Consider the following 20,796-nt stretch of genomic DNA (forward strand, 5'->3'; position numbering starts at 1 on the left):
ATCAATAGCAGAATAACTGAGGCAGAAGAACGGATAAGTGACCTGGAAGATAAAATAGTGGAAATAACTACTGCAGAGCAGAATAAAGAAAAAAGAATGAATAGAATTAAGGACAGTCTCAGAGACCTCTGGGACAACATTAAACGCACCAACATTCGAATTATAGGGGTTCCAGAAGAAGAAGAGAAAAAGAAAGGGACTGAGAAAATATTTGAAGAGATTATAGTTGAAAACTTCCCTAATATGGGAAAGGAAATAGTTAATCAAGTCCAGGAAGCACAGAGAGTCCCATACAGGATAAATACAACGAGAAATACGCCAAGACACATATTAATCAAACTGTCAAAAATTAAATACAAAGAAAGCATATTAAAAGTAGCAAGGGAAAAACAACAAATAACACACAAGGGAATCCCCATAAGGTTAACAGCTGATCCCTCAGCAGAAACCCTACAAGCCAGAAGGGAGTGGCAGGACATACTGAAAGTGATGAAGGAGAAAAACCTGCAACCAAGACTACTCTACCCAGCAAGGATCTCATTCAGATTTGATGGAGAAATTAAAACCTTTACAAGCAAAAGCTGAGAGAGTTCAGCACCACCAAACCAGCTTTACAACAAATGCTAAAGGAACTTCTCTAGACAAGAAACACAAGAGAAGGAAAAGACCTATAATAACGAACCCAAAACAATTTAGAAAATGGGAATAGGAACATACATATCGATAATTACCTTAAATGTAAATGGACTAAATGCTCCCACCAAAAGACACAGATTGGCTGAATGGATACAAAAACAAGACCCTTATATATGCTGTCTACAAGAGACCCACTTCAGACCTAGAGACACATACAGACTGAAAGTAAGGGGATGGAAAAAGATATTCCATGCAAATGGAAACCAAAAGAAAGCTGGAGTAGCAATTCTCATATCAGACAAAATAGACTTTAAAATAAGGACTATTAAAAGAGACAAAGAAGGACACTACATAATGATCAAGGGATTGATCCAAGAAGAAGATAAAACAATTGTAAATATTTATGCACCCAACATAGGAGCACCTCAATACATAAGGCAAATACTAACAGCCATAAAAGGGGAGATCGACAGTAACACATTCATAGTAGGGGACTTTAACACCCCACTTTCACCCATGGACAGATCATCCAAAATGAAAATAAATAAGGAAACACAAGCTTTAAATGGTACATTAAACAACATGGACTTAATTGATATTTATAGGACACTCCATCCAAAAACAACAGAATACACATTTTTCTCAAGTGCTCATGGAACATTCTCCAGGATAGATCATATCTTGGGTCACAAATCAAGCCTTGATAAATTTAAGAAAATTGAAATTGTATCAAGTATCTTTTCTGACCACAACGCCATGAGACTAGATATCAATTACAGGAAAAGATCTGTAAAAAATACAAACACGTGGAGGCTAAACAATACACTACTTAATAATGAAGTGATCACTGAAGAAATCAAAGAGGAAATAAAAAAATACCTAGAAACAAATGACAATGGAGACACAATGACCCAAAACCTATGGGATGCAGCAAAAGCAGTTCTAAGGGGGAAGTTTATAGCAATACAAGCACACCTTAAGAAGCAGGAAACATCTCGAATAAACAACCTAACCTTGCACCTCAAGCAATTAGAGAAAGAAGAACAAAATAACCCCAAAGCTAGCGGAAGGAAAGAAATCATAAAAATCAGATCAGAAATAAATGAAAAAGAAATGAAGGAAACGATAGCAAAGATCAATAAAACTAAAAGCTGGTTCTTTGAGAAGATAAACAAAATAGATAAGCCACTAGCCAGACTCATCAAGAAAAAAAGGGAGAAGACTCAAATCAATAGAATTAGAAATGAAAAAGGAGAAGTAACAACTGACACTGCAGAAATAAAAAAAATCATGAGAGATTACTACAAGCAACTCTATGCCAATAAAATGGACAATCTGGAAGAAATGGACAAATTCTTAGAAATGCACAACCTGCCAAGACTGAATCAGGAAGAAATAGAAAATATGAACAGACCAATCACAAGCACTGAAATTGAAAATGTGATTAAAAATCTTCCAACAAACAGAAGCCCAGGACCAGATGGCTTCACAGGTGAATTCTATCAAACGTTTAGAGAAGAGCTAACGCCTATCCTTCTCAAACTCTTCCAAAATACAGCAGAGGAAGGAACACTCCCAAATTCCTTCCACGAGGCCACCATCACCTTGATACCAAAACCAGACAAGGATGCCACAAAGAAAGAAAACTACAGGCCAATATCACTGATGAACACAGATGCAAAAATCCTCAACAAAATAATAGCAAACAGAATCCAACAGCACATTAAAAGGATCACACACCATGATGAAGTGGGGTTTATTCCAGGAATGCAAGGGTTCTTCAATAAACGCAAATCTATCAATGTTAATATGTTAACCATATTAACAAATTGAAGGAGAAAAACCATATGATCATCTCAATAGATGCAGAGAAAGCTTTCGACAAAATTCAACACCCATTTATGATAAAAACCCTGCAGAAAGTAGGCATAGAGGGAACTTTCCTCCACATAATAAAGGCCATATATGACAAGCCCACAGCAAACATCATCCTCAATGGTGAAAAACTGAAAGCATTTCCACTAAGACCAGGAACAAGACAAGGTTGCCCACTCTCACCACTCTTATTCAACATAGTTTTGGAAGTTTTAGCCACAGCAATCAGAGAAGAAAAGGAAATAAAAGGAACCCAAATCGGAAAAGAAGAAGTAAAGCTGTCACTGTTTGCAGATGACATGATACTATACATAGAGAATCCTAAAGATGCTACCAGAAAACTACTAGAGCTAATCAATGAATTTGGTAAAGTAGCAGGATACAAAATTAATGCACAGAAATCTCTGGCATTCCTATATACTAATGATGAAAAATCTGAAAGTGAAATCAAGAAAACACTCCCATTTACCACTGCAACAAAAAGAATAAAATATCTAGGAATAAACCTACCTAAGGAGACAAAAGACCTGTATGCAGAAAATTATAAGACACTGATAAAAGAAATTAAAGATGATACAAATACATGGAGAGATATACCATGTTCTTGGATGGGAAGAATCAACATTGTGAAAATGACTCTACTACCCAAAGCAATCTACAGATTCAATGCAATCCCTATCAAACTACCACTGCCATTTTTCACAGAACTAGAACAAAAAATTTCGCAATTTGTATGGAAACACAAAAGACCCTGAATAGCCAAAGCAATCTTGAGAACGAGAAAAGGAGCTGGAGGAATCAGGCTCCCTGACTTCAGACTATACTACAAAGCTACAGTAATCAAGACAGTGTGGTACTGGCACAAAAACAGAAAGATAGATCAACGGAACAGGATAGAAAGCCCAGAGATAAACCCACGCACATATGGACACCTTATCTTTGATAAAGGTGGCAGGAAAGTACAGTGTAGAAAGGACAGCCTCCTCAATAAATGGTGCTGGGAAAACTGGACAGGTACATGTAAAAGTATGAGATTAGATCACTCCCTAACACCATACACAAAAATAAGCTCAAAATGGATTAAAGACCTAAGTGTAAGGTCAGAAACTATCAAACTCTTAGAGGAAAACATAGGCAGGACACTCTATGACATAAATCACAGCAAGATCCTTTCTGACCCACCTCCTAGAGTAATGGAAATAAAACCAAAAATAAACAAATGGGACCTAATGAAACTTCAAAGCTTTTGCACAGCCAAGGAAACCATAAACAAGACCAAAAGACAACCCTCAGAATGGGAGAAAATATTTGCAAATGAAGCAACTGACAAAGGATTAATCTCCAAAATTTACGAGCAGCTCATGCAGCTCAATAACAAAAAAACAAACAACCCAATCCAAAAGTGGGCAGAAGACCTAAATAGACATTTCTCCAAAGAAGATATACAGAATGCCAACAAACACATGAAAGAATGCTCAACATCATTAATCATTAGAGAAATGCAAATCAAAACTACAATGAGATATCATCTCACACCAGTCAGAATGGCCATCATCAAAAAATCTAGAAACAATAAATGCTGGAGAGGGTGTGGAGAAAAGGGAACACTCTTGCACTGCTGGTGGGAATGTGAATTGGTTCAGCCACTATGGAGAACAGTATGGAGGTTCCTTAAAAAACTACAAATAGAATTACCATATGACCCAGCAATCCCACTACTGGGCATATACCCTGAGAAAACCAAAATTCAAAAAGAGTCATGTACCAAAATGTTCATTGCACCTCTATTTACAATAGCCCGGAGATGGAAACAACCTAAGTGCCCATCATCGGATGAATGGATAAAGAAGATGTGGCACATATATACAATGGAATATTACTCAGCCTTAAAAAGAAACGAAATTGAGCTATTTGTAATGAGGTGGATAGACCTAGAGTCTGTCATACAGAGTGAAGTAAGTCAGAAAGAAAAAGACAAATACCGTATGCTAACACATATATATGGAATTTAAGAAAAAAAAAATGTCATGAAGAACCTAGAGGTAAGACAGGAATAAAGACGCAGACCTACTGGAGAACGGACTTGAGGATATGGAGAGGGGGAAGGGTGAGCTTTGACAGGGAGAGAGAGAGTCATGGACATATACACACTAACAAACGTAGTAAGGTAGATAGCTAGTGGGAAGCAGCCGCATGGCACAGGGATATTAGCTCAGTGCTTTGTGACAGCCTGGAGAGGTGGGATAGGGAGAGTGGGAGGGAGGGAGATGCAAGAGGGAAGACATATGGGAACATATGTATATGTATAACTGATTCACTTTGTTATAAAGCAGAAACTAACACACCATTGTAAAGCAATTATACCCCAATAAAGATGTTAAAAAAAAAAAATCCCACTATAGTAACACCACAGAAAAAAAAAAAAAAAAGAAGGGGCAAATTATCAAAGACATAATAAAATAACAGTCCCTGGAATTGAAGGCCATAGACCCCACCCTGCAAAAGTCCACAAAAAGTTTATCATTATGAATATTAATAATACTGATGATAATAACATCTACATAGAGGCACATTGCCATGAAACTTTAGAAAAGCAGAATAAAGAGAATGTCTTAAAAAGTGTCATAGGAAAAACAACATGGTTACCTACAAAGAAACAGGAATCAGAATAGCAATGAAAATTTAAAAATGCAGAAATGCCTTCAAAATCCTGTGTAGAAATATTTTTTGACCTTGAATTGTATACCTAGCTAAGCTATCAATCCAAGGGGAAATAGAATTACAATAATTTCAGACTTCAAGCTCTCAAAACATTTACCTTTCATGCACCTGTATCAAGGGAGATAATTTTTCAAAAGAAGGTGACAAAAAGGGACAACTGGTGTTCAAACACAGAAAGACCAACACAGAGGAGGAGTGAAAGGAATTCCCAAACTGACAGCTTAGGGAAGATGGGCTGGGACAGCTGTGCAGAAATCCCACAGTGACCCAGTCCAGATTGGAGCAGGAATTGGAAGACTCCAGGAAAGAGGTCTTCAGGAAACAAAATGGAATCTATGGATTGAACTTTAACCTATAACACACTGCGTGATTCAGCATTCAGAAAATCTCCTAACCATAATCATTTAAATGTGAATTTTAAATACAACTGTTAATTGGCCTTCACAGAGCCAATTCAAGCCAACTTAAAAGATCATGGTCATATCCTGAACATCCTCCTTAAATATGGAAGCTGTCTCTTCTTGACCAAAATGAGATGCCTGGGAATCCAATGTGCGGTGGGCAATAATGAAACACATCGTTGTGAGTGATGGTGTCATTTCTGAAACCAACAGGTTTTCTATCTTCATTCTTCAAATATGAGTGCCCCTTTAAGGAGAGTTTTTTTATATAGATGCTTCCTAACTCGTTAATTTAAAGGCACGTTCTTGCAACATCACCAGCTCTTTAAGACCAAAAAATCCTAAGTATTTAAGAAAAATATCCTAGTCTAAACTTCTGAAAACACTGGCCTGGAATAAATTTTGGAACATAGTGTCGGACAGATTTCTTTCACAGAACTGACTGAAGTTGTGTTCAAATCAGATCGATTCTTAAAAAATTTTGTAGACAAAACCTTACTATTTTTGTTGGGTGTTTTGTATGGTTATTCACTTCATGAAGTACCTACTCTCTTCAACAATTTTATGTGTAATCTGTTTTTCCTTTCTTTTTTTAATTTTAATTTTATTGGAGTATGGTTGATTTACAATGTTGTGTTAGTTTCAGGTATACCGCAAAGTGATTCAGTTATGCATATCTTAATATTCCTTGCCACAAAGTGCTTGCTGGGGCCTTAAAAATCTCAAGACTTATGGTCCATTCGACAGACCATGATGTCCACACAATGATTGTGTAGTTGCCTCACTCAGCAAGAGCTCTTCTATTGTCTGTGACCAAAGCACCGATATTTAGCCATCTCTTAGTGACAAATTACTACCAAACATAGTAGGGTGTTTGTTTTTGAAATGCCCATAATCCTTTCCTTAAACTGGTAGGTTTCTAGAGTGCTGGGTCAAGTTTAATGCTAACAAACATGGCATGGCTGTATGTGGAGCATCTCATCGTACAAACATAAATGATGCACCCACAGGCCTATTCATTTTTGTGGTTGGCTGGCTTTTGCTGATCTTGCACTGTCTTAAGGAATATGATAGAAACACAGTGAAGTGAATCTGCTGTATGTAAGTTCTCTATGAAAGGAAAGCGATGGTCTATGGTTGGGGGGCTAGAGAAAAAAAGCTGAATTTCCCTTCATCTCCCTCCACAGCAACATGCCGGCTCAGACTTTCTGTCTGCAGTAATCTGAAGTGCTGGTAAAGCTTCCTGAGAACAGCTAATCATTATTAATTCTTTTAGAATTCATTGCAATAACATCAATCATAGCGAACTCATTTGGTATTAATATGGATGTAATGTGAAAATGAATAATGCACACGGGAGTTTTTATACTCCTATTTTAGAAAAATAGTTATGAACAATGTATTTCTCTTTCCATTGTCAAATCAGCCCGAGAGGTTTTCTATCAATTACCTTCATCATCATTCCAGTTGAAATCTTGTCAGAGCAAACATATTTCAAAGGATTATATCCAACTCCATTACAGCATTTCTGGCTCTTTGGAATAAGTTCAGTCTCACAGCATTTTACTGGCACTGGGTCATTCTTTTTAACATGTGCTTTAGACTCTCCACTGGAAGCAGAGCAGCATGTGGTATCTGACATATTCATATAATCCTGCCCACAGCAGAACATCCCTGCAACAATAAAATGTTATATATGAATATGAAATAAAACAAGAGAAGAAAACTGAGGCTGCTATAAAGTTTGGTATAAAAATGTCAGACTAAGGCAGTTCCTGAAACGGTACGAGAGCTCAGGTAGCATTTCCCTACCAAGGTGATTTAAATGTACAGTGAGGGGTCCTTCTGACCAAGAGCACCAGACACTAATTAGGTAAAGAACACACAAGAGGAAGTGTTCTAAAATCATTCAGCAGGGGGCCAAATTTCTCCTAAGCGCCATAAAAAATGATCTGATTTCTGTCATGAGAACTGCCTGCCCATTTTGTGATGATAACATCTTGTTGCAGAAGAAGGGGTAGTTAAACCACAGGAACTCAGAAGAAACCTTTAGAAATTCATAAGGGAGAAGGGGTCACCCAAGCACTCTGGGATAAGAGGCTAGACAGTGGAGAGGTAGCGCCATCCTAGAACTGGAGACTTTGCGTAAGCATCTTGTAAGTTTCTGCCTGCCTTTGTCTAAGATACAGATATTTGATTCTTGTGAATCCAGCAGCAACTGTAACCATTCTTTGGTCATGAGATAGATTTGTATTCAGAACCAGTTGAGTGCACTCACGGATCAGGTGAACCATTTGGCCACCATTCTTCAAGCTGCACTAGACCCATCACTGGACGTGGGTAAGAGGTTGGGGTGGTGGCCGAAAGACCTTGCAGGGAAGATCGTTGATCTCCACTTCTCGCTGAAAGACAGGTGTGCCTGAGATACCAAACAGCCTCCTTTCTCCCACCTAATTCAGTGTAACTGCTTGTGTTCACATCGTTTAGATATTGCCGTAGAAGAGACACAGCAGAAATATAGACATAAAAGGCTGAATAAATAAACAATGTACTAGAGTCAGATTAAGCTAGAAATTAAGATGCCTATACCCCATGTCACAGGGCTATCATAGTAGAATTTATATCCAGTTATATAGCAGCGCAATGCGATGAATGATTTATTTTAATTAGAATTTTGTCTATTTATTATTAGTCCTGACTGATAACATAGAGAACCTCAACTTCAAAGGGCTGGGGTCCCAAATTGCTCCACCTGGTCCTGTACAAACACCTACATTATGAAAGACACTCCTAATAATAGACCAATGAGTTTTAAGTGCTTTCCAGTTTATAAAAAAAATCCTTGAAAGTAGACACTGACTTGGCACATTCCTTAAGAAAGATGTTTATCCACACATGACTCCAAAGAACACTCTCACTGATCTTTCCACTTTATTATTATTATTTTTGTTGTTGTTTTGCGGTACACGGGCCTCTCACTGTTGTGGCCTCTCCCGTTGCGGAGCACAGGCTCCGGACGCGCAGGCTCAGCGGCCATGGCTCACGGGCCCAGCCTCTCCGCGGCATGTGGGATCTTCCTGGACCGGGGCACGAACCCGTGTCCCCTGCATTGGCAGGCGGACTCTCAACCACTGCGCCACCAGGGAAGCCCAATCTTTCCACTTTAAAAACATATCTCTCAATATTAAAATTTTTTAAATTTATGATTAATGATTACATTGATCATAACTGCATTTTGACATCATGTTTAAAGGTGATAACCATTCAAAGTAATTGGTTTAAAAGTAAACTGTTTTCTTTGGTGCTTTATTAATAATTTTAGTTGTATTAGCATTGCCAGGGGAAGTTCTTTCAAATAGATACACACAGCAGGGCTATCATTGTAGTCTGAGTCTTGATTATGATGGGTAAAATTCACACACACACTCTCTCTCTCTCTCTCTCTCTCTCTCTCTCTCTCTCTCACACACACACACACACACACGCATACACTAAAAAGAAAAATCCACAGCTTCAAGTTTTATATTGTTTGGGCATTTTTTTTTCTGCTGCTTTCTGATCAGACATTTAAATACAACCTTGGATTCTTTGCTGTCATTTTTTTTTTTTTTTCTCCAGCAGTTTTCTTAAAATAATTCATGTTTCTATTTTAAAGAGCAATCAAAATCTGAAAACTGGCCCTTTAGGGAGCAGAATACATTCTCCACCTCTACTCCCAAGTTACTTTATGGTTTCACCATGCTTTAAGTATAAAATCAAAATGCAGACATTGACCTAATTCCAAACTCCTCATCAGTCACCTGATCGCTCTGAGGGACTTCTGACAGGTCAACTACAATTTTGATAATGACCTGTTTTTACACTAGAGAAAAAGGATGCTTTCTTTCACAAAGAGCTTCATCTTTGTTTCACTGAATTAAAATTTAAAGCCAAGATTTCACTCACATAACAAGAAGTGACTCCCTTTCTAGTTTCTTTGGTAAACCATTACTTCTTTAATTATTATCAACCTTGTTCCAGCGTGATAAATTGCTAATTACTTAATACCCTAATCAGCGTTCATTCTTTGCACAGATAAACTGTGACAGTGCCATTAATTTAAATAGTAATTTCACTTAATGGCCAGAACAGCACACCAGATTTTTATGCAGCATTTTCTGAAGACTGCATCCATCACTGCAATATTCTGACATAAAGATGTCTGACGTGCACTAACTCACTTAGGGAGAGCAGATGTTGCCGAGCAGAGCTTGGTAGTAATTCCCATAGTGCATCACTTCAGCATGAATGAGCTGCAAATTCAGAGACAGACAATCTTCTGAAACTGCATTGCAATAACTTTTGACCCTAACTAATTTATCACATGGAGCACTTGACTTTTGACCTGTGACACACAGAAATCACAATTTTAAATATACCCAAGGAAAAACAAAACAGGTCATGTATTATTGATGGATTGATCTACACTTCCAGAGGCTCTTCATTAAATTTGTACAAAGGTGGAGATTCTCTTTGAACAAGATGCAGATGTTATTAAAGGGGTAGAGTATGCACTGAACTATTAGATATTTATTTCTGAGATCAAACAGCCTATATTGTCTTTCCAAATAGTGCATATATCCAATGGATAGCTTTCGTCGCATTGAGACTGAGAAAAGAGTGAAGGAAAGCATTTTTTTACTCATAATATTATGAATACTTCCAATATGTTACTAACACTTACTTAATGTCCATGGCTGAAAGGAGAGCATTTATAAACATACAGTCCTGATGAATTTCTAAATTGTTAATTCTGTAAAACAAGTGTGCCATTTTTCTAAAAATTATCCAAGAATTATCATGCTTTTGAGTTAAAAATAGTACAGTCATAAAAAACAGAGTCTAGAATATGACAAATCATTGTGGAACTCTGGGATTGACCATGGGGACCACATTTTAAGCCAAGGAATTATATTTCAGGCCTAGAAGAATGTAAAAAAAAAAAAAACAGGTTTGTGATTAGTCATTCTCAGGACAAACAAAGTTGATGGCAGAGCATGAAAGAAAAGAAATGCATCTTGTCTTCACTAGCAGCTGGCTCTATGGCTACCACCACAAAACTGAGACAGGGTAGGGTAAAAATGTTCCCCAGATCATTGCAATGTATTTTATAGCATTTATACATTACACGTTTCAAAAGGTCATTATGTCATATGGAAATCTTCCTGGGAAATCTTTCAATACACATCTTACACAATGGATTTCTATGATGTATTTTCCTCTCTGCAAAAGTCCCCAAATTCCATCTTATGTAACAGGGGTAGTCATTCATTCGACTGATGTCAGAGTCTAGGACATGGAAAGTCAGTACTTTATTCTAGAACAGTTTCAACCCAGTGTTTCATATCCAAGGTTGCATGGAGAACACAGGTAATAGAAATAAAGCAATATGTTCCAAAGGTATGTCATGATTAGTTCCTCATGGCTAACAGAAAATCCTGTCCTCTTTGCCTGATAGAGAGGCTTTAAGTTTCATCTTTTAATATGAAGGGGTATAATCAGGTCCAATCTAAGACTGATGGCACAAATGATAAAACCATATAAGCAAACAGTACGAAAAAAAAGAGTAATAAAGGGGTTTAAAATATGTTCAAAGAAAATGGTTAAGAATACATATCCACTGAAATGACGAGCATGACTTTCATCCCGAGGTACCTGTGTAACACTCCTACACAACTCATCTGCCCAGAGAGAGCACTAAAAACATAAACGCTACTCCAGCACTTCTGTTCCAACAGCATCTGTTAATTCACTCCATTTATAAAATACATATTGACAAAGACAACTGAACTGGGACCAGGGAGATTTGATTTGGTGTGAGAAAGTCAATTCAATGTGATTTTGTTAAAGGGCTCCTGCAGGCAAATAAAAGAGTTTAAGTAATAAAGTACATAAAGAGATGTTTTACGAGTCAGCCCGGTGTCGTGGCAGGTCCACAATGCCAGGCAGGGAGAGAGGCCAGGCTTAGGAAAAATATTATGAGATCCAAACCCTCAAGCAGCAGGTACGGTATTGCTAGGCCGAGGAAAGAAAGGGCCATATGGATATTCTGGAAGGTCACTAAGGTCACGATCATTAGGGGCGACAGGAGGGCGCGGCAACAGAGAGAGGAGAAAGACATGTGGAACGTGTCTGTTTTCAGTGAAACCTGCAGGGAGGTCAAGAGACTAAAAAGAGATTGTTTTTTTTTTTTCCTTTTTAAAAGGCTCATTCTTTCAGTCCACCATGGTTACCAGAGTTGGTGGAACTGTTGAAGGTCAGGGGAAACTCTGGAGCTAATTTTGATTCACAGGAATTGAGGAATGGCACAGTTTGCTTAGGAAACAGTTCGCTAGCATGTATATCATATTGAAGTACACCAGTGATTCTGAAATTTGGGCCCATGGACGGACTTCAAGGGCGTATGAAATGGCAAACAAATTTTTGTGTGTATCCTACATATTAGTATTTGAAGTGAGGGTTTGTAACTTTCAAAAGATTCTACCAGGAGTGTCCCACCTCCAAAAGATTAAGAGCCTTTGTCTTGGTGGACAGTGACCTCTATTCCATTTCTTAGAACAGGCACTTTTGGTAAGAGGTTTTTTTTGCACAGGCTCCGGACGCGCAGGCTCAGCGGCCATGGCTCACGGGCCCAGCCTCTCCGCGGCATGTGGGAACTTCCTGGACCGGGGCACGAACCTGTGTCCCCTGCATCGGCAGGCGGACTCTCAACCACTGCGCCACCAGGGAGGCCCTTGGCAAGAGTTTTAACTGACTTATCTTTCCTTCTCCTTCACATCCATTCTGCCACCCAAATCTAATTTATCTCCTTAAATCACAGCTCTCATCATCGCATTGACTCTTGCCTGAGTACCAAATAATGTTCAAATCCTTTCGGCTTTTCGGCTTTATCTCCCTCTATTTCCTTACACACGGCATCTTCCTCCAATCAACCCAACTGCTCACTCCTACCTAGACATGCTTTGCAGGCTGCTAATTTCACACTTCAGCTCAAGCCACGCCCTTTAGCTGAAACGTCCTTCTTCCATCCACGTGTCTCAAAATCCTACTCGTTGTTTGCGGTTCCGATCAGTGGTTTAGCTTTCTTCATCATCTTGGCTGGAGTGATCACTCAGTCTTAAGATTATGCTTGTATTCATTCCTCTCTTATGCCTGTGTTTAACCTTACAGGCACTTTTCTCCTTGATTAGATTGCAAGTCCTTAAGGATAAAAATGGAATCTTAGCCATTCTTATACTCACAAAGCACTAAGAATGACATTTCGAATATAGTCACTACATGGTACATGTTTATTGAATGAAGGAATATGGCAATTGACTTAAAAAAAGCAACAGATGAGCAACAATGCTAAAATGAGACAGCTTACTGCTGTTTTCAAACTCTGACTCATTACAGTATTGGGGTGGGGGGGCAGCACTTTTGCATCTCCACTACTCCATGACGATGGTTCTGTCTTGAATGGACCTGTTTTTAGCTAACACATCTAAAGGAGAAAGAGGTAGTCAACTGGTTAGTCATAGTACAGGATAACTAACTAATGGCCATGAATTTCTAGCAGACCTGCTTACTAAGCCTTAAAGCAGTGGTTCTCAAAGTTTGGTGCCAGGACCCTTTTATACTTTCACAAATAATTGAGGACCCCAAATAGCTTTTGTTTATATGGGTAAGATTTGTTGATATTTACTGGGTTAGAGCCTAAAACTGAAACGTTTGAATAGATAGTCATTAATTCATTTAAAATAATGATAAATATATAACATGCTAACATAAATATTTATGAAAAAATAAACATATTTCCAAACTGAGAAAAATTAGTGAGAAGAATGATATTGTTTATATTTTTGCAAGCCTCTTTAATGTCTAGCTTAATAAAAGTAACTGAATTCTCCTACCTGCTTCTGCATTCAACTATTGCAATATCATGGAAGCAACCTAAATGCCCATCAACAGATGAATGGATAAAGAAAATGTGGTACAGATACACAATGGAATACTACACAGCCATAAAAAAGAACGAAAATTTTGCCATTTGCGGCAACACGGATGGACTTGGAGGGCATTATGCTAAGCTAAAAAAATCAGACAGAGAAAGACAAATATTGTATGTTATCATTTGTATGTGGAATCTAAAAGAATACAACAAACTTGTGAATATACAACAAGAAAGAAGCAGACTCACAGATATAGAGAACAAATTAGTGGTTACCAGTGGGGAAAGGGAAGAGAGGAGGAGTGAGGTAGGGGTAGGGGATTAAGAGGTACAAACTATTATATATAAAATAAATAAGCTACAAGGAAAGATTTTACAGCACAGGTAATATAGCCAATATTTTATAATAACTATAAATGGAATACAACCTGTAAAAATTGTGAATCGTGATATTGTACACCTGTAACTTATACAATATTGTACATCAACTATACTTCAATTAAAAAAAAATCTGTTGCAATATTACATGTCATGTAACCTCTGGAAAACTCCACTGTATACTTATGAGAGAATGACAGTGAAAAAGGCGTATAATAGTTTAGTATTATTGTGAAAATAGTTTTGATGTCACAGACACCACCAGAGGTCTTAGAGACCCTCAGAAATCCCCAAGACATACTTTAAAAGTCACTGCCTTAGAGCTTAGCACACATACACAGCACCTTTTCTTCTAACTTGGGCACACTTGTGGTGTGTAGTCAACATCTCATTTTTTTTCTGGTCATCAGAAAATGTTGGCAACTTGGTAGTTACACTGGGCCTGTTCATCAGACTTGATAAACATTGATATGGTTTGGGTTGGAGAGTATCCAGTGCTTGTTCAGGTATCAGAATGCTCAGGAAGGTTAAGAGCATGGACTCTATGAATGGAGTTAGAAACTCTTTAGTCACAGTGGCAAGAAATTCATGGGCAGATCTCCCAGACTCCCTTGTATTTAGGTATCGATAGATAGCTGAGTTCCAGTCAATGAAATGTTAATAAAACTATCTTCTATTTCTAGCCTGGCCAAAAACAACAACAACAACAACAAAAAACCCCACACCTGTTATTTCATACTCTTTTCTTCTTCTGACTGCAGACAACTCCCAGGTGACCCAAGAAGCTACCTGTTGAAAATGACAGAGCTTCCAACAGCCAGAATGACTGTGGGAAAGAGATCTCACCCTGAAGATATGTTCACACCACAATACTATTATATGGGAAAGAAATGAACCTCTATTATCTTTGAGCCTTTATATATTTTGAGGTTCACTTACAGTAACAGTGTTACCTGAAGTAAAACAGCCACTTACTAGATGTGTGATCTGGAAAAAGTTTTTAACTTCTGTACTTCTGTTTCCTCATCTGTAAAATGGAGATAATAATAGTACCTACCTCATAGGGTTGCGGTGAGGTTTAAATGCGTTAATGTGTGTGAAGCACCCAGAACTCATCTTGGCAAATAGTGAACGTGGAATGTTGCCTACGTCTCCTGCTGCTCGTATACATCTTCTAGCCAATAAGCAGTGTCCAGGAAACACTGAGCTGGACTTCTTGACTGGACTTTAGTTATCTTTAGAATGCTAACCTTTTACGTCTACAATCCATAGGGGATATTTCTGAAATGACTTCTGTGTCTATACCGGACACTTGTGTATTATATGATTTAATACATCATTCATTTTTTAAGAAGATCTTGGGAGGTTGGTTTTTGCTGTTTGTTTTTGTTTTTTTGGTCTTACCTGGCAAACTCAACGTTCTTGTTACCTTATAGTACAGATCCAGGTGCCCTGTGCCATTTCTTGGAGATAATCCTTAAATTCCTTAGGTCAATGAAAATGTCATAATTGAAATCTAATTCTGTGGTATATAGGACAACTAGCCACTCTTACTATTTTCTGGACAGTTGATGGAGATCAACATAATGACATGGGACTATCAACCACTTTGACAGTATATACATTAAAATCTTCCTTTAAATATGTCCTACTGGGTTGGATGAAAAAAGGCATAAGATGGATACAGTGTGGATCCAGAGAGGTGATTTATAGCTTCACAGAATAGTAAATGCCTTGGAAATACACTTGATGGTCATACAAAGATAAAATAAGAAACTAGAAATCAGGGGGTTTTTTTGACTCAAAAAGGAGATGAATTTTTGTCACACTGGGAGGATTGAAATTTAGTTACGAATAACTTAATTTGGCATTTCTTACTTATTTAAGTGCTATCAAAATACTGAGAGTCTAGTATCCTTATTAAAGCACAAGATTCTGGTACACCCAGGATTGATACTTTTAATATGTTTTGATTATTTAGTTTCATTATTGAAGTGCTCTTCTTAATGGTTCTCATCAGAACTTACTTTATTTTATTTTTGGCCACGCTGTGTGTCTTGCGGGATCTTAGTTCCCTGAACAGGGATTGAACCCGCGCCCTCGGCAGTGAAAGCATGGAGTCCTAACCACTGGACATCCAGGGAATTCCCCATCAGAATTTTACACAGAAGAGAATGTGTACAAGAACATGGTATTTAACAATAACACTATAATAATTTAAATAATTGTTACTTGTATTATGGATAACTCTGATGGTTTTTAAAAAGAGAAGAGATTAAAGAAAGCAGAGAGTTCATAGTTCATCTCCATCAAGATATTATGATGAAAAAAAAAAGATATTATGATGTCCTGAAATCTTAACTTGGAGGGACTAGAATTCCAATGCATACTAGTTGCAGGGGTAGGTTCATCTTGAAGTTCAGGAAAATTGATCTTCAAGGCCCTTTGCTTGCATGAGCCCCTTCCAAGGCAAGCATAGATATATTTTTATAAAATTTGTGAATGTATAATATTTAACTACAATTTGTTATGGCCACTATCTCTTGCCCTTTTAACTTGTCCTCTGTCATACATGTCCTCATATTGATTGAGATTAGGGTAACCATGGACATTTATGGACTCAAACTAAGGGGAGGTTGAGTCTGGGGAATATTTAGTTTGGGTTCAGTAGCTAAATTTATATGATTTCAGCTACTTTCATAAAAAAGTTGTTAAGCCTTAAATATGTCATTTTCACTGCAATTTGGAAAGATAAGGAATGTGAGAAATTACAGGCTCTTAATTTGTATGCATATAAAGGGAACGTTTAAAGAAAAAGATCAGGTAGAAAAATTAATATAATATGAAATAAAAGCTGTAAAAATGAAAAATGAAATCAACTGAAATATTCTGACATCAAGAAGAGAATTGTGACAAAATAAATTTCAAATCATACTCAAAGTAGGAAACTATTAAAAGAAAATGATGGATCTAGGATTGAAGAAATGCATAAGCAATATGATTACTTTGATAAATTATGAAAAGAAGTAACTCATATTGGAAAAATCTAAACTTCTTACTGATTTGTAGATAAAATAGTGGCATCTATGATAAAATACAACTTAAATTCAGTCATACAATAAGGATATCCATGGAAACTGGTAACGATGCTGTCAATTCAACAAATATTTAAGACAACTCACTGCAAATCACCTTAAGACAAGAAAACTTAAAATGCCCTAAAATCTTAAAAAACCCTTTGTAGATATTTCTCCAAATTTGAAAATAACCTACATTTCCATAACATTACAATAATGAGTTGTGAAGTGTAAAGTCACTTTTCTAAACTTTAAATAATTAAACAAATTTTTTGATTAACTATGTGACAGGAAAGAATGAATTATCTTTCTATTCTCTCTACAGATAATTATAGTACAAAGCCATGGCTGTATGAAGAGGTGACCAAGGGTGTCAGTTAAACATGTCAGGGAAAAAAATACAGAGCGATGTCAGAAATTATATAATCCAAATATACTATTTTTATGTTAGTGGAATCTGCCAGGTTTATCTTTTTACATGTATAATTCTTGTCATTTCTTTTCCCCTTATAAACAAATATTTATATTTTATCTTGTCTTCATCATTTGCTTTTATTTTCTTAAAAAGCATCTCCCAAATTTTATAAATTTTGGCACCCCCAAATCTAGATCTGACTGTGTGATCTTGAGCATGTATCTAATCTCTGTGCCTCAGCTTCCTCATTTTAAATATGTGAATAATAATAGTACCTATTTTGTACAGATTGAGGGAATAATGTATAAAACATTGGGCATAGTACCTCCTAGATAGTATCATTTAATGATAATGATTGCTATTAATGCTAATTTAATAGCTATAGAAAAATAAAGGAGTAAAAGAATTATGGCACAACATCATCAATAATAATTTGTATACTCTCAGTATTGCTATGAATTATTCTCTTGGTCCAGAACCAATGCATTCATGTGTTTGTTTGTTTGCTTTTTTTTGGTGGACATGACACTTTTCAAGAAGAAAGAGTTTTGGTCTGCTTTTATGAAACGCATCACATGCACATAAAAAACGTGAGGTTACATTTTTCTTTGTTAGACAATGTGTAGCTATTTGCCACATTAGATGTAATTAACGTGAGCTTTCATTACTTATGTGTTTTATATCTAGGGCAAATTTCTCAACCTCTCTGTTTCTGAGATTCTCCCTCTACTGAAAGGTAGATGAGGCTCCCTTACCTGGAAGGCGACTGTACACCACACCCTGTTCCTCTCCCCCGCAGCACTCGAAATCTTTGCTCACAATCTGTCCACCACAGCACTGCTGGCCATGGCCATCATGGAGCCTCCCAGCACAGCAAATCTGGTTTCCGGAGGTGGAGTATGGCAGTCTGCCACAGCAGGAGTCACCGAGGCCAGTGGAAACCCGATTGTGCTGTTCATCTGGACAGCATACTTCACCTGTCAATTTAGCACAATAACCATCACTGCATGAGTTAAAAAAATATGCTTTGACTCACGACTAAATTTTATCACAATGATCTTGCAGATGCCAACTGGTTGACAGGGTATCGTCATACTGGAGTTGCAAAATCTCAATACCACTTCAAAATGTTTGCATTGAAGTTGTATAAACACGTGTATAAACATGGGTCTATGCCAACTTAGAGGCAACAAAAAAAGTTTGTCTACAATTACTTTTCTATCTATTTAGTATATATATATATATGTATATGTATATTTTTGGAAAGTGGCATGGACTCAGAAATCAATTCTTGATAAATCTGTATCGCTTTTGATTATAATTTCTTTAACCAAACTACATTTATTTAACCAAACGAAAGATTTCCAATGGAAAGGTTAATTAAATGAAAGGAGGTAAAAATACTGTATTCATATCTGCATACTAGTATTTTGCTGAGCTATGGCAGACACTGCATTTCACTGATGTAGTTCCACCCACATTTCCCCTTTATATGATATTCTGAGAAACTTGAGACAAGAATAGAATAATTTTTGCCTAGTGCCTTGGGATCAAAGGGTTCAAATATTCTAAATATCAGTAGTCATTTTTTTTTGTATGAAGTGGCTTCTAAAAGACAAAAAAAATTTTAATTGCTTTTATTAAGGATATTTTAGAAAGGACTAATAAGAACTTGGAAGATGTAAAAATCAAACTTCATCTTTCCTGTCTATCTCATGACCAACGCCTTCCTTGCCCCTGGAACCTTGACCTCCTCCTCCCATTGCCTTACTACTCTTCTTCTTCTTACACCTTCAAGAGACCCTCTTCTATTTCCTCCACTGCCCCTTCTTAAACATATCTTTCTCCCTGGACACTATCCCTTCATTAAATCTTATGAGGTATGTGAATATGATGGCCAACCTGGCAAGTTTTATAGCTTTAAACCACTGTCCAGATAAGATTTACATAATCTAGTTAATGACTTGCCAAACCTTCTTAGGAAAAGGCACAAGTTCCCTGAAGAATTTAGGATTGCCTCAGTGATTTATAGTCCTGGACTCCCTGATCTCTGTCAATTAGCTCATCCTCTTGTGAAGACAGCATATGCCAAAACTTGGTTAGTAAAAGCCAGATGAACTGCTAACCAAAATGATATTTAAAATATGGGACAATATTTAACTATAGATAGATATAGAAAGAGTAAAAAAGTAGGGCAAGAACTCTTAGCAGTTATCCCTGAGGTCTTTCTTATCCAAAATTCATTGGTCAAAAACCCATCCCACTAGGTGAAATGGACAAATTACTATAACCTACCAAGACTAAATCATGAAGACATAGGAAATCTGAATAGACCTATGACTAGTAACAGAATTGAATCACTAATCAAAACCTCCTAGCAAAGAAAAGTCCTGGACCAGACGGCTTCACTGGTGAATTCTACCAAACATTTAAAGAAAAGTTAACATCAATCCTCCTCAAATTCTTTCAAAAAACTGAAGAGGAAGAAATACTTCTTAAGTCAATATATGAGGCCAGAATAACAAATATATGAGCCTGATAACAAAACCAGACACATCAAGGAAAGCAAACAACAGACCAATATCTCTTATAAATATTGATGCAAAAATTCTCAACAAAATACTAACAAACTGAATTCAATTCATTAGCACATTAAAATGATACCAAGTGGGAAACATAACCAAGTGGAATTTATTCCTGGAATGCAAGGATAATTCAACATACAAAAATCAATCAATGTAATACACCACATTAGCAGAATGAATGAAGGAAAACACATGGTTGTCTCAACCGGTGCAGAGAAAGCATTTGACAAAATTCAACACTTTTCTATTATAAAAACATTTAACAAACTGGAAGTAGAAGAAAATACCTCAACATAATAAAGAGCAGATGAGAAAAACCCACAACTAACATTATACTCAATGTTATACTCAAGAAAGCTCTTTTTCTAAGATCAGGAAGAAGACAAGGATGCTGACTTTAACCACTTCTACTCAACATAATATTGAAAGTATAACCAGAGAAATTTGGCAAGAAAAAGAAATAAAAGGCATCCATATTGGAAAGGAAGTAGTAAAATTATCTCTGTTCACAGACAATATAACTTCATGTGTATAAAACCCTAAAGATTCCACGCCCAAAGCCCCATTTGAACTAATAAGAGAATTCAGCAGAGTTGCAGGATACAAAATCAACATACAAAAATCACTTGTGTTTTCATATACTATAAAAAACAAAAATGAAAAATCAGAAAAGGAAATTTAAAAAACAATTCCATTTACAATAGTGTAAAAATACTTAGGAATAAACTTAATCAAGGAG

At 36.9% G+C, this 20,796-nt stretch overlaps 1 protein-coding gene across 1 annotated transcript in view; it reads right to left on the reverse strand.

Moving 5' to 3' along the window:
• The window catches only part of USH2A (usherin), a 788,115-nt gene that overhangs the window by 200,522 nt on the left and 566,797 nt on the right, over positions 1-20,796 (reverse strand). The window contains exons 49-50 of the mRNA XM_029229459.1: positions 18,228-18,449; positions 7,084-7,307 (exon numbers count right to left, since the gene is read on the reverse strand). Of these exons, the coding sequence (XP_029085292.1) occupies positions 7,084-7,307; positions 18,228-18,449 (446 nt within the window). The remainder of the gene's footprint in view (positions 1-7,083; positions 7,308-18,227; positions 18,450-20,796) is intronic.

The sequence above is a fragment of the Monodon monoceros genome, unplaced genomic scaffold (genome assembly GCF_005190385.1).
Source record: "Monodon monoceros isolate NGI ecotype Baffin Bay Population unplaced genomic scaffold, NGI_Narwhal_1 Super_Scaffold_18, whole genome shotgun sequence".
NCBI lineage: Eukaryota > Metazoa > Chordata > Mammalia > Artiodactyla > Monodontidae > Monodon > Monodon monoceros.